The sequence below is a fragment of the Phyllostomus hastatus genome, unplaced genomic scaffold, assembly GCF_019186645.2.
Source record: "Phyllostomus hastatus isolate PE091 unplaced genomic scaffold, TTU_PhHast_1.1 phas_scaffold_182, whole genome shotgun sequence".
NCBI classification, from domain to species: domain Eukaryota; kingdom Metazoa; phylum Chordata; class Mammalia; order Chiroptera; family Phyllostomidae; genus Phyllostomus; species Phyllostomus hastatus.
Window position 1 is genome coordinate 14,767,186 of NW_025334013.1, and position 13,452 is coordinate 14,780,637.

The 13,452-nt window shown below is 54.8% G+C and overlaps 1 protein-coding gene across 1 annotated transcript in view; it reads right to left on the bottom strand.

Moving 5' to 3' along the window:
* MYOM3 (myomesin 3) overlaps nt 1-13,452 on the bottom strand; it is a 48,942-nt gene that overhangs the window by 12,307 nt on the left and 23,183 nt on the right. Inside the window, exons 16-25 of the mRNA XM_045859745.1 lie at nt 12,682-12,856; nt 9,933-10,054; nt 9,384-9,571; nt 9,010-9,136; nt 7,795-7,973; nt 4,986-5,100; nt 3,836-3,992; nt 3,002-3,111; nt 1,407-1,451; nt 705-841 (exon numbers count right to left, since the gene is read on the bottom strand). Coding sequence (XP_045715701.1) covers nt 705-841; nt 1,407-1,451; nt 3,002-3,111; nt 3,836-3,992; nt 4,986-5,100; nt 7,795-7,973; nt 9,010-9,136; nt 9,384-9,571; nt 9,933-10,054; nt 12,682-12,856 — 1,355 coding nt within the window. The remainder of the gene's footprint in view (nt 1-704; nt 842-1,406; nt 1,452-3,001; nt 3,112-3,835; nt 3,993-4,985; nt 5,101-7,794; nt 7,974-9,009; nt 9,137-9,383; nt 9,572-9,932; nt 10,055-12,681; nt 12,857-13,452) is intronic.

The window sequence follows — 13,452 nt, forward strand, 5'->3', positions numbered from 1 at the left end:
TTCACAGATAATATGATCTCATGATTGGATCTCTCATGAGATTGAAATTGTTACGTTTGTAAGTAAAAGCCATTGAATACAGGCAGCTCTTGTGGGTCATCTAATAAAAAGCAATGGCATGCCACAACTGTAATAGGAAGAAATAAAAGTAATATGATTTTCAACATGTAGGTGCTCAGATACACTCTCATTCATTCTAAACTGATTTATAATGAATTGAATTTATTTGAATTTAAGCGAAGTAAGGAAAGCAAAAAGATCAAAGGCAATTCTATACAAGAACAGGAAAATGAATGAAAGAGCATGCGTGAAGCGTCTACTTGAATAAAAACTCTATTCAGTGTATATTGAAACTGTGCAAAAATTCTCCGTATATCTCAGAGTTAGGGTCTGGGCCTGGACAATTATAAGCATGATTGTAGGTTTTGCATCTGAAGAATGTCTGGTGGGGCATTCAGAGGTTGTAAGGGGCGTGAGAAATTCTCTCTGAGATTGTCCCTCGCATTGCCAAGCATCTGCGACCCCTGCTGTCTGCCTCCCAGGTGCTGAAAACCAGATGTCCCTCCATTCCCATCCCACCATCATTGCGACAGCCAGCCAAAGCATGTGGCCGTTTCTGAAACATCCACTAGGGGGCGCCCCCAACCTGTGGGGAACCACGTGCTGGGCCTGGAACCTCACTTAGGAATCCGAGTCCCAGTTACCGGTGAGCTGAAGATCTCCTTCTGGTTGAAGATCAGATGCAGTTCAGCGGCCGGAGATAGCTTTTCTACTTCCAGCCAAAGCCGAACCTCTCCTCGCTCGAGGATGTCAACGTTCCAGCCGGAGATCAGCTTGATCACTGGGAGGCAGAGGACAGGGGAGAGGAAGAAGGGGGTGGGGTCTCCTCCCCTCTGCACTCGGGACCAGCCTCCCTCTGAGCACACTGTTGGCATTCTGTGCAGTGCTCGGGTGTCTGAAGGAGACGGGCTGGGGTGGGGGTCTGAGGCGGGTTTACACATGCTCACTCCATAGTGAATTCTCTTTAGGGAAGTGCTTCTTCCTCCCACAGCTGTAAAGCTGAGCTTCTCACACTGGCTGAACACCAGATCCCTGAGATTTTCAAGAGGAGAATGTCCTGACTCAGGCCCCTAGGTTCTGATTTGTCTGGGCCTTGGCTTGGGCATCAGGATTTTCAAAAACTCCTGGGGTGATTCCAATGTGCACCCAAGTTTATGACATGCTGCTAGCTAGCGGCTTCCTTGTTCCATTTCACCAACTGCCGACACCCAGGGTCTCTGGCCCTCCAGCCCCATGATGACCCTACTGTCGGTCCCTGTCCCTCCAGCCAGTTCTTGCCAACTCAGCTCTGTTCAGCTCAGCTCAGGTGCCTCCAGTCACCCAGGAGGCACCTGAGGATTGCTTACCTGGGTTCCTGATCTCATGGCTCAACTTCTTCAGCTTGTCCAGCTCTGGGACAGGGAGGGCCAAGGAAGAAAACAGAATGAAGTATGGGGCCGTGGGGTCCATGGGAGCCACTGTAGCGTCCATGCTGAGACACCCCCCTCAATCTGGGGTCCCTTGCAACACAGGGGCTGATGAGCACTGTGGACCTTGGCCCTGTGGCACCAAGGGGGGTGTGGAGGGCTGCTGCAGGCCACCTTCAGATCAAGTGCCGTCTCCCCAGAGAAGCACCTACTATGTGCCAGGCACTGCATTATCCTACTAGTACACAGTGCTGTGGGGTGAGCACTGTTGTCCACCTCTGACTGCTCCAGGCCCACTGGTTCCTGGGCCCTATTCCTAACCCTCTGTAATAGGCCGTCCTGGTCTCTGAGGCCTGGCCCCAGCACTGAGCATTTCAGTGCAGAAGTCTCTAGGGTAGCTCCGCCCAGTGCTGTGTCATGTGCTGTTTCTCTGTTGGACTTGTCTCTCTCGCTAAGCTGAGCTCTGGCTCTGAGGAAGGGTGTGGCGCACAATAGGTGCTCAATAAATATGTGTTGCATGGATGAACCGGCAGGGACAGAGCTCCTACTTATTTTTCCTTGTAAGCCCCGGAGTCTTTAGCATGATGGGTCTGGGCAAGAATACAGCCAAAACCAAACCAACCAAACCTCACAGAAAACCCATCCCTTTCGTGGATGGCTTTAGCTTGCATAGAATCATCTAAATGTGTCTGCATGACATTGTTTTAGTCGATGTCCAGAGAGGTGGCACGACTTCCTCAAGGTCAAACAGCCAGAAAACTCTGGCTTTGTAACTGGGTCTGTCTGGCTTCCGCTTCATAACAGAATCAAAGGACCTCCTGCACCGTCGGCAGGGAAGACAGCGGGCTGTCCCTCAGTTGCTAAGGAGACAGCAGAGCGTGAGTCTTATCAGTCATTAGCACGGATTTCAGTTCTGTTTAAATCATCAATCACGGGTGACCCTTCAGACATGGCATCTACTCTCTGGTTTGTCACAGTCCCCACTGCTCCCTATTGCCAGTCTCATGCCTCTGACCAAATGATTTTGTTTTTTTTTTGTTGTTTTTTGTTTTAGGCTACAGAAGGAAGTGAAATAATTCTGGTAGCTTTGCTTTTATCAAAAGCAGGAAAAAGGGAGAGAGAGACAAGAAGAATGCAAACTCCACCAGGCAGGGATTTCTGGCCACCGAGGTCACGCATGTAATCCTAGGACAGTATCTGGCCTGTGGTAGGTGCTCGCTAGATATTTGTTACCATATTTTTCAGACTATAAAACATACTTTTTCCTCCCTAAATTTGGGAGGGATAATGGTTGTTAACACTGCTGTTGAGTTCTGTTTACACTTACATTGGTGAAATATTATGTTATTTATGTTATTAAATATTTTACCCCATTTTTTGCTTCAAAATTTCTTTTCCTGTTTTCCTCCTCTAAAGCCTAGGTGCGCTTTAAGGCCTGAAAAATACGGTAATTGACTGGCTGATTGAATGGGTGGGTGTGGATCCTCGTCTGGGCCTGTCTCTCCCGGGAGGTGTCAATGGAGCAGGGGCGTTACCTTCCTCCGTCAGCGTGTGGCTCGCTGAGATGTCTTCATCGGCATTGGTGACCACCACTGAGTAGGTGCCCAAATCCTCAAGGCCAGGTTCTTTCAGGATGACCTTGGACCTGGAGGAGAGAGGAGAGCAGGTGCTCTGCGAGGGGCCCTATGCCCTAGAGGCCTGGGAGCTGGGGTCTCGGTCAGCTTTGGGGCCCTGCAGCCCAACTCCAGACCCCAGCCAAGCTGGGAAACGGGGGCGGCTGCCTCCTCACACCTCCTCCGGGGTCCCCTGCCCAGGGCAGATCTGGCCTGGCACCTTCAGTGGCCCCTGTTTGCGGGATGTCTGGCACAGGGTCTTCTTACTGGCTTCACTGCCCTGTCTCTCCCTCCAGGGCCCAAGCCATCGGCCTCACCTCCCGAGGGACAGGGCGGAGCCCACGAGCTGCTGGGGGTGGAGAGTGAGACCTGGGGCATTTGACAGAGACCCTGCGGTTATCTGTTCCCACTCCTCTCTTTACAGGTGAGGTGACGCTGAGCCCAGGAAGTTCTGAGAACAGGTCACTGGCTCCCAGGCTGGAGAGCAGGTCCCGAGCATCTCCGCGGAAGCAGTGGCTCACAGAAAACAACTCTACCTGAATGTTGTCACGTCAGCCCCTTAAATGCTGACGCGTTCCTCCATTTCTCCCTGAAGTGGCAGTCAGCGTCCTCAGTAAGAGACAAGCAGCCCCCCTCTGCCCCACTGGGGCGTTATCTGCGGGTCCCGCCGGCTGGCCCCACCCACCAGCTTCTGCCCACTCATCGGCCAACACTTGGGGCCTGTGGACTAGCTGTGCCACCCCCACCGTCACTCACTTGTTAACTTCCTCCTCGATCTTGACCCTCTGGGGGTCCGGTGGGCCCTTGTAGTCCTTGGACCACTCAAACTCGGAGGAGTCGGGGGCCTCCGGGGCTTCGAAAGCCAAGTAGATGAAGCCTTCTTCATCCACGCCCACCTTGATCTCCGGGGCATCTGGGGGCAGGATCCAGCAGAGGGTGCCGGGAGTTTATAAACAGTGAACCACCAGGTCATGCCCTCCCCCACCTTAGCCCTTCCAGCGCCTGCCCACTGCACCTGAATAAAATTAACAGCCCCAGGCCCCTTACTGTGGCCTCCGAGGTCTTTCATGATCCGGCTTCTTCTCAGCTCAAATGTCACCTCCTCAGAGAGGCCCTCCCTGACCACCAGGATTAAAGTAATCCTCACCCCGCGCCATCACCCTGTTTCGTGTCCCTTACAGCATGTATCACTTTCTCCTTTACGTAACTGGTTCCTTGTTCACTGGCCACCTCTGCTTCTGCTGCCTGCCCTAGAGCAGGGACCCTGCTCTCTTGTCACTGCAGCATCCCCCGTGTCATGTGGGCGTCACCAAAGATTTGTTGACTGAATGGACAGGCTTTCTAGTTAGGAGAGCTGAGTAGTTCTGTCATGGACTGCTGTGTGACCCGATCATTTAACCTCTCTGAGCTATGATAATATCCGTCCTACAGTGGGGACGGTGATGGCCCCTTCAGTGGCGTGTTGGGCGGGCCAGGGCGGTGTAAGAACCCAGCGCAGCATCTGGCGTGTGTGGTAGGAGGGGCTTTCAGGGGCTGTGGCTGCAGGCCCGGCAAAGCCTCGTGCGGTGTCTGAAATAACGCTTGGGACTTGGGACTCGGCTTTGAGCATTGTTCTAAATACCCACGAAGAGTTGTGTGAGTTTATGAACGTGGCAGGTGAAAGAACGGAAGACCCCTTCCAAAGGGACAAGATGCATTCCTGTCCTGGGATTCCGTGGACATTCACGAAGTGGGGAATGGGGAGAGACACAGGCTGGAAAGAAAGGAACGCGGGAAGAAGAGTGGCGTGGCGGTGGGGGGAGGGCCCTGTAGGTCCTGTCCTTCTGCAGATCCTCCCGGCACCCCTCTGAGCCCCTCCCTGGTGACACAGCCCAGCAGTGGTGCTGGCACCTCCACCTGCCCCTACCTGGCTTGTCCTCCAGGAGTATGGGGTCGGTGGGCATGGACGGCTGCCCTGGACCAGCTGAATTCACAGCCTGCACCTGGAACACGTAACGCTTCCCCGGCTGCAGGTCGGAAACCTGGAGGTGGGAGTCGGGGAAGAAGGTGAGGGTGAGCACCGAGGACAGCCAAGAACACCCTTCCGGAAGCCCTGGCCGTGGGTGCCGGGAACCACTCGTCCGTGGAAGCCCAGGAAGGCACAGGCTGCCCGGGGTGGGCACAGGCCAGGAGCACACTGCTCTCCCGAGTTCCGGTTGTTAGGAGGTCTCCCCGTGGCTGGGATTATCTCCGTGCCTGCGGCTCCTGGAACTCCATCCACTCAGAAAACCCCCTCCCTCCCTGCACCCCGGTCCCTCCTCGGCTTATCCCTTCAGGAAGAAGCCTGGGGATCACCCTCGGCACCATTTTCTTGAGCTCTGCACACGCAGTCCCCACGTTTCCATGTTATTTCCCTGGCGTTTCTTGAATGCCCCTCTCCGTGTCCCAGCCACGGCCTCGGTAGAAGCTTTGCCTCTCCCGCCCCGCATCAGTCCAGCAGCCTCCCCGTGGCAGCTCTGCCTCTAGACCCTCCTTCCTGGCCCGCCTTGCCCTCTGCCGATCTTTCCAAGAGGCCAGTCTGATCATGCTTCAGTCTTCCAGTGGCTTTCAGGGTAAAGCTCAGATTTCGAGGTTTAATACCTAAACTCCTCCTGATGTGACCTTAAAAATCTTACTCCATGACTCCCTCAGGGTCCCCATGTTTATCACACATGTCGTTTCATGCTTCCCTGCCTTTGCCCCTTCTGAGCCCTCTGCCTGGAATGTCCCCTCCCCTCGTCCCGCGACTCATCCTTGACCTCTCAGCCTGGGTAGATGCAAGGATTCTGGGAAGGTCTCTGATCGTCCTCCTTGGAGCTCCCAGAATCCCTCAGGGGCCCCTCCGTTGTACAATTCGTGCCACTGTAATCCCCTGTTACTCAAGCATGGTCACGTCTAGGGCCCGGCTCCAGACTTGGCAGTAAGTAGGTGTCAAGAGGTATTTAGTGAGTGACTGAGCGAGCGAATGCCAGCCAACCAGCCACACGCAGACACGGTGCCAGGTCACTGAGGCGTGCCCTGCCCTGGCCCTGCCCTGGCCTGGCGAACCTCGGGCGGTGGGGGCAGAGAGACCACCCGCTGTGAGAGGCTCTCTCGGGCCAGCCGCCCAGCCCTGGCCGGCTCTACACAGGGGGCCCGGCCCCGTGCGGGCAGCGACCGCAGAATCTCAGGGCATTCTGCGGGCTGAGGCTTGGCCTCGCTAATTCCCTCTCGGGTGGCCTTAATGTTACTTTTTCAAATGTAAGATTTTAATTTTATTTTTTTTCTGGTCATAAAAGAAATACACGCTTGTTGGGGGAAACTATTAAAGCAATTGAGAAGAGTAGAAAACAAAGGGTTGAAGCTCCCCCAGCAGCGCCACCCTCCAGAGATGACCAGAAAAAACAATTTCGTAATAATCCGTTTTGACTTCAAACGCACATAATCCATGTGAAAACATGACAGGCACCGTATTCTGTTTTTTTAGTGTCTTATTCTTTCCGCATTGTCGTGGGTGTCCCCGCCTGCTTCCTCTTCTCTCGGTGCCAACTAACGGAGTGCTCACCGGCGGTTCTGGAGACCGCACGCCCTCCTGCCCGCTGGTCAAAGACGCCTCCAGGAAAGGGAGTCGGAGAAATCTCCCCCGTCGCCCTAGATTGCACACAGTGCACCCTAGTCCCCATCACGGACCTGTCCTTACAGATGTGCCGCGAACAAAGAGGACCTGGGCGATACCCTGGACTCAGAGATGGGGCCCTGGCCTGCACGAGGGACCCCGGCGACCGGGAGCCTGTGATTCCGACCGATCGTCTGAGTTAGTCTTTCGCGTCTGCTAAGAGTGCTTCAATCCACGCCTTCGCTTTCTGGCCCGTATAATGGCTGTGAGCTGTCTCTGTCGTGCCGGGGGAGGGTCGTTTGCGCTCACCTTTCTCCTGCAGGTGTGCAAGTTCAAACAGCCACCGCAGGTGGATACAACCAATGATTCTGCCAGATTTCTTATGTATCCAAAGAGGTTTTTTTCTATTTAAGTTAAGAAACATCTATCTAAAAAGCATATATGTTTGTTAATATGTGTACTGTGATATACATATATTATATGTTATCTAGCATATGTATCTCCTACTCTATTGGTTTTTTTTTAGCCATATAGGATGGATATATTTTCATGTCAATATACACATGTATGTCTACCTTGTTCTTTATCTTATTGCCACTCCTTAAATCACCTGAGTCTTCATGCTGTCTGGCACAGGATTCCATTTTGAGGATGCACTACAGTTTATTTAAGCTGCTCTCTTGATGGATATTTAAGTTGCTTCTGACTTTTGCCCTTATAAACTATGCAACAGTGAGCCCCCTTGTCCTTAGATCTTTGCACTCTTGTTTAATTATTTCTCTGCAATTTAGTCCTTGAAACAGAATTCCTGGTTCCAGGGATGAGCGTATCCAAATGCTGACATGCCTCGTTGATTGTGAGTGAGGTTTTACCCAGGAGTCTCCTCAGAGTGGAGCAGGTTAAGTCTACCAGCCAGCCACACCTACTGCCACTTTGCTGTGTGACCCTGGACAAGCCACTCCCCCTCTCTGGTTCTTTGCTGCCAGGAGGTGAGGGCAGTCGTCCCCGAGGGTCCTTCTAGCTCTGCTGGGCTGCAGTCCTGCCACATCTGGGGGCAGGGAAGGCCCAGGGTGGGTCGGAGGATGAAGGGGCCCACACTCACCCTCAGGTGGGTGCCAGAGACAGGGTCTGGGGTGACTGGCTTCCACTGCTCAGAGCCTTCCTCCTGGAAACTGATGAGGTAGCCTGTGACCGGCCCGGCGCCTGTGTAGAGTGGGGGCTCCCACTTCAACATCAGGGAGGTGGCCCGCACCTCCAATGTCTGCACGTCGTATGGGGGACCTGTGGGAGAAGGGCAGAGGAGGAGTTGGGCAGCCGGGCGGCCAGCCAGAGAACCAGGTAATGAGCTGGGTGGGCAGTCAGCAAGCGTGTGAACCTGTCGGTCACAGCCAAGCCTGGAAGCACTTGTTCTGCACATAGTAGGGACCTGGTTGGCCTTGGCATGGTGACAAAGCTTTGTCTGGGCCTGAAATAGGGTTAGATCCTCCCATCCCCATGCCAGACAGCACGGATCCTCCCAATGTCTTTGCCACGCTGAATGAGCGTGACCTCCAGAGTCCGATGACCAGGGCTCATGTCCCGGCTCTACCCTTGCAGGCTGTGGAGACTCGAGGCAAGTCACTTAGCCTCTAGGTTCCTGTTTTCTCATCTGTAAAATGGGGATAATAACAGTTCTTATAATAAAGTGCTGCTCTGTGCATTAACAACATGCTTTATGGAAAGTGTAAGTGCAGTAAGTACCCAGTAAATGTTGGTTGTTTATACTTGCTGGTGACTAAAGCGTCACACGGACTAGTTGTCTGCAATTCAGGTAAAGGTGTTGTGTAGACAACAGGACTGAGCTGAATAGAACCACGGAGGGTTAGGACCCTTCCTTCCTGGGGGAGGCGAGGGGCTCATTGGTAAGGAAGCGAACAGGGTGGTGGGAGCGGTGTGTGGGATGACCAGTCCTTGTTTGTCCAGGACTTTCAGCAGTAAAGCCAAACTGGGCAAACGGGGATGAGTTGGTTGCCCTAACAGTGTGCCTTTGGGGTTCGAGATGAGTCTGTGGCCAGGATCAGAGGTCAGGTGAGGCATTGAGCATAGTTTGTGCTGGGGTGCAGGGCCAGTCGATGGGCAAGGTCACGGGCCCTCTAAGGCAGGGGTAGGACTGCCTGTGTCAGAGACTGCAGGGTCCACTGGTGGGAGGGGCCAGGGGCCTGGCGTCTGGACCCAGCAGAGCAAATGTGAATGCATAGAGAGCTCGGCAGCGGTCATCTCATTGCTTAGCTTCAGGGACGGAGCGGGTGCAGAGGTCCAGCACCGCCCAGCCTCTTACCTGGCTGGGGCATCGTCCACTCTTTGCATTCAAACAGGCTGCTGGGTGCCGACAGCTCACCCACACCTGCCCAGTTTGTCGCCCGGGCACGGAACTCATAGAAGTGGCCTTCATGAAGGTTGCTGACCTTGAGGAGCAGAAGCACAGACTGAAAACCCGAAGCTGGGGAGGAAGGAATGGGGGTTCAGCAGCGGGGGCAGAGGCTCAGAGCAGGAAGTCCATGGGGGCTTTAATCAAGACAGGCCATGGTCTGCACTTCAGGTGGCTGGATTCTGAGGCCGGGGAGCTGAGGCCCCTTGCAGTCCTGGAGCCTCCTGCCATGACTCTCCCGTGCAAGGCAGGACGGCGGACGGGCGGCCACTTTCCAGCCTTACCTTGCAGACCTGGGTGGGGACGGGCTGCTGGTTGACCGAGTGCCAGTCCAGCTCCTTCGAGTCGTGCTGGTCCAGGAAGTAGCCCAGGATCTTGCCTCCTCCTCGACGCTTGGGGGGTTTCCACCCGATGACCATGTCATTTTTCCCACAGTTCAGGAGGATGAAATCATAGGGGGCAGATGGTGTGGCTACGGGGAGGCAAGGGGGTGAGGCCAGGGGCAGCGGGGCCTGAGGGAGCCGGCCAGCCTCCCCCAGTGGGCGCCCTCCCTGCTCCGGGGGTGCTGACTTAGCCAGAGGTGCCTGCTGGTGACGGGACTTTGCCCCCGGGTGGGCACCTGGTCAGGCTTCACGGCACAGCCTCGGGTCATTGTCACTTCCTTCCCAGAGGAAAGGGTGGTGGGGGAGGGTCAGCTTATCCCCACTGGGGCTTATTCCCCCTGGCTTCTGGGATTGGAACCTCTGAGACGTGGTCTCTAATCTCCTGCTCTCTGCCCAGCCCAGAGCTGCTCCCCTTCCACTCCTGCAAGCTGGACCTGCTCCTGGACTTACCCAGAGCCTGCTTGACCCTGATGGGTTCGGTGGGCACCGAGCTTTCCCCTACCCCGGCCTCGCTGACAGACCGGACGCAAAACTCATACTCCTTCCCCGTCCTCAGCCCGGGAACCGTAAACCTGAGAGAGACACGTGCAGCATTCAGGGTCAGCCAACCCGCTTGCAGACACCCCGGGCTTTCCGGAACCACCTCGTGGGACGAGTGCTAACCCGTGTGGTTGGGTCTGAGGGTTCTGGGCCAGTCGTTACCCTTGCCCCCCGCCCCCCCGGTGATGCAGAGGCCTGGAGGGTAAAGGCCTTCAGATTTTAAAGGTGGGGGGAAGGTGGTTAAAAGACACACACTTCCAGTTATAAAATAAATGAGTACTAGGGGTGTAACACACAACGCGATAACGAGAGTCAACTCTGCTGGTTCCTACGTGGGCAAGGTAAAGGTGTACATCCTGAGAGTGCTCATCCCAAGGAGAAATTTTTTTCTTTTTTTATTACTGTATCTATGTGAGCTAAGGGGTGTTAACTACACCTATTGTGGTCATCCTTTCACGGTGCGTGTGAGTCGAACCTTCCTGCTGTGTGCATTAAACAGCGATGCACGTGAGTGACTCCTCAGTGAAACGAGGAAGAAATGGTTTTAGAGGATGTGACTCTAAAGCCCCCCGAGAGCCCACCGTTAAGGTGTGGCCACACCGGGAAAGACACGGGCTGGAGGCCAGTGGGCCATCCCCGAATGGCGCTGCTTAGGACATCTCCAGGACTCCAGGCCTTGCCCCTGAAACACAGGTAGCTTTTGTTACCTGCTCGAATGCGGTGACTCTAAAACACGGAGTCCTTTTAAAGACCCGCCAAAGAGAATTGTCATCCAAGCCACACAGGCACACTCTGGTTCGCAGAAAAACGTCCTTCCTCTGCTGTCCCTTCTTGCTAGAACCCAGCTGCGGGCCCCTTTCTCCCTTTTCATTTATCAACTTTCTCCTGTAGCCAGTCTTGGGAGTTGGACCTTGAGGAACCCCAAGGACTTAAGTCAAGCGTTGATGGCTGATACAGAAAGTTCCTGCTCAGGGACACACTCTAACGGGCCACATGCCCTTATGAGAGGGACGAAGCACTGAGAGGCGGTGCTCAGGCAGCCCCTGCACCGACAAGGCTGGGGGGACTCCCTGGACCAGCCCCCCATTCATGATGAGTGCCAGCGAGGACAATGATGCGCGCCTGTCTAGCACTCCGTTTTCACGGGATCTGTGGGAACTCGGGCACTCAGCGTAACACGCTCCGAGGAAGGCGCTGTTACTTACGCTGTTTTGCAGGTGAGGACGACACTGAATGTTGGAGGGGCCCTTAGGAATCAAAGTGTCATTTCTTCATTTTACAGCCCGGAAAAGCCACCCCCCCACCCAAGGAAAGAGGCATGCCAAGGGCACACTGCCGGTCGGGAACCCAGCGGGACAGCAGCCCAGGTCTCCGGGCCCCAGCACAGCGCCACTACATCCGCCTGCCCGCTCGCTCAGAGAGTTCTGAGCGTCTCCTGTAGGCCAGGCTCTGTGGGGCCCAGCAACATGGCACTGACGTGGCCGCCACAGCGCAGCTGAGCTGCCTTTATGCCACCACCCCGGACGGTCTCCAGGGCAGCGGTGTTTACCCTCTTTCCAGCTGTGACACAGGTAACCAATGGCATGCACCTGTGCGTTGGGTTCTCCAGACACGCCAGAGGTCCATGCCACCCCCCCGTGTATGACACATTCCTCAGGCCAATCGCACCCTTCATAGGACTCTCCTTCAACCCCTGCCCTCCCTCGGGGAGGTGCACTTGGTGCAAGTGCTGGGGGAGACGTTACTCAAGGGATAGCATGGACCCTGAGCTACTTTGTCAAAACCCCACGTTTTCTCCAGTCTGGAAACTTTAGTGGTGATAAATGATGAGTGAGCTCTCGCAGCTGACTGCAAGGTGTTGAAGACCAGAGGGACACAAGTTCCTGTCGCTTTTTCTGGACAAGATGATCTTGGGGCTTGCAGCCTGGGGTGAGGGGAGCCCAGCCAGGTGTGCTCTGGGCTTGTCCAGCCCCCCTCAATGGAAAGGGAGGGGAGGGGTGTCACCACCTGAACCCCCTTCCACACAGAGCCCCAGCACTGAGGGAACTCACGAGCCCAGAAGCCACAAGGCTCACCATTCCTGCAAGGACCGGGTCCCCCGAGTGAGGAGGCCGCCTCGGAGGGGAGGCCGGCGGGAGCTGGAAAGGCAGGAGGACTGGAGTCTGAGCTGAGGCTCAGACAGGGTGAGTCTCTGTGCAAGGGCAGCAGGCACGTGAGGGGTGGGTGTGGGGTCTGAGCCCGGCCTCGCTGGTCCTGGAGCCCCTGTCTGCCCTGCCCCCTCTGTCTCTGTGTGCCTCTAGGCTTCTGGAGGGATGACACCTAGTCAGTCCCCTCTATCTGCAAATGGGACGCCCTCAGCAAGTGTTTGCTGAAAAACAGGCCGTCTGGGCTGACTCCCAATTCCTCCACTTACTAGCTAAGGCAGTTTTGGCAAGTTACTTAACCACTCGGTGCCTCAGTTTCCTCACCTGTACAGTGACAGTAAAAATATTAGTCCCAAGATCATAGCATTGCAGTGAGAACTAAATGGCCTCATATATGAAAAGAGCTTAGAATAGTGCCCAGCGCCCAGTGCCATATGGGGCATGGTGGGCTTCATTATCATTATGGCCCCTCTTCGGAGGATGCGCTGGTGCAGGAAGGGGTGGGGTAAACTCACTTGTTGCCCTGGATGGGCTTGTTGTTAACTGTTTGCCACTCGGATGATCCTGCTTCCCGGGAGTAGATGTAATAACCCAGGAGCTCTGGGCCTTCACTCACAGAATCCCAGGTCAGCGAGACAGAGGTCTGAGTGTCTCGGAAAGCTTGGACTTGAGCTGGAGGAGGGAGAGTAGCTAAAAAGTAGAAACGTGGGCTGAGTAAGGATGCTGAGTTACACGGCACTAACGTGAGAGGGGGAAAGTGGGGTGTGGGGAGAGGCAGGGAGGAGCCCCCGCAGCATTCAGGGGTGGAGCGTGGATCCCAGATGTGCCCCGGGGCTTTGGGCGGCTCTTTCCTGGTCCCACAGGTGCTCCCGGACTCCTGCGTTCTACAGGGTCTCTCCCTCTTACTTCTAAACACCTCCCCTGCCTCGCTGAAGCTCCCATTCTTATAATTTAATCCTTACCATCTCTCTCTCTCTCTCACTCAGGAGTCACCAAATCGCAATTTTCCTAAGGGTTGAGCTTCAATCTCTAGAAAACTTGACTTCCTTTCCTTGAAATGTCTCTGTTGACTGTCATGGTTCTTTGAGACTGAGTTCCTTGAGGTAGGGACTGCCTGATTTGTTAAATGGAAAGATGGATGGATTGATGGATGTACGGATGGATGAATAGATGGAGAGATGAACAGGAGAATGAATGAAAGGGTGGATGGGTGGAAAAATGAATGATGAATGAATGGATGTATGGATGTATGGATGAATGGATGGATAGGGGATGGATGGATGGAT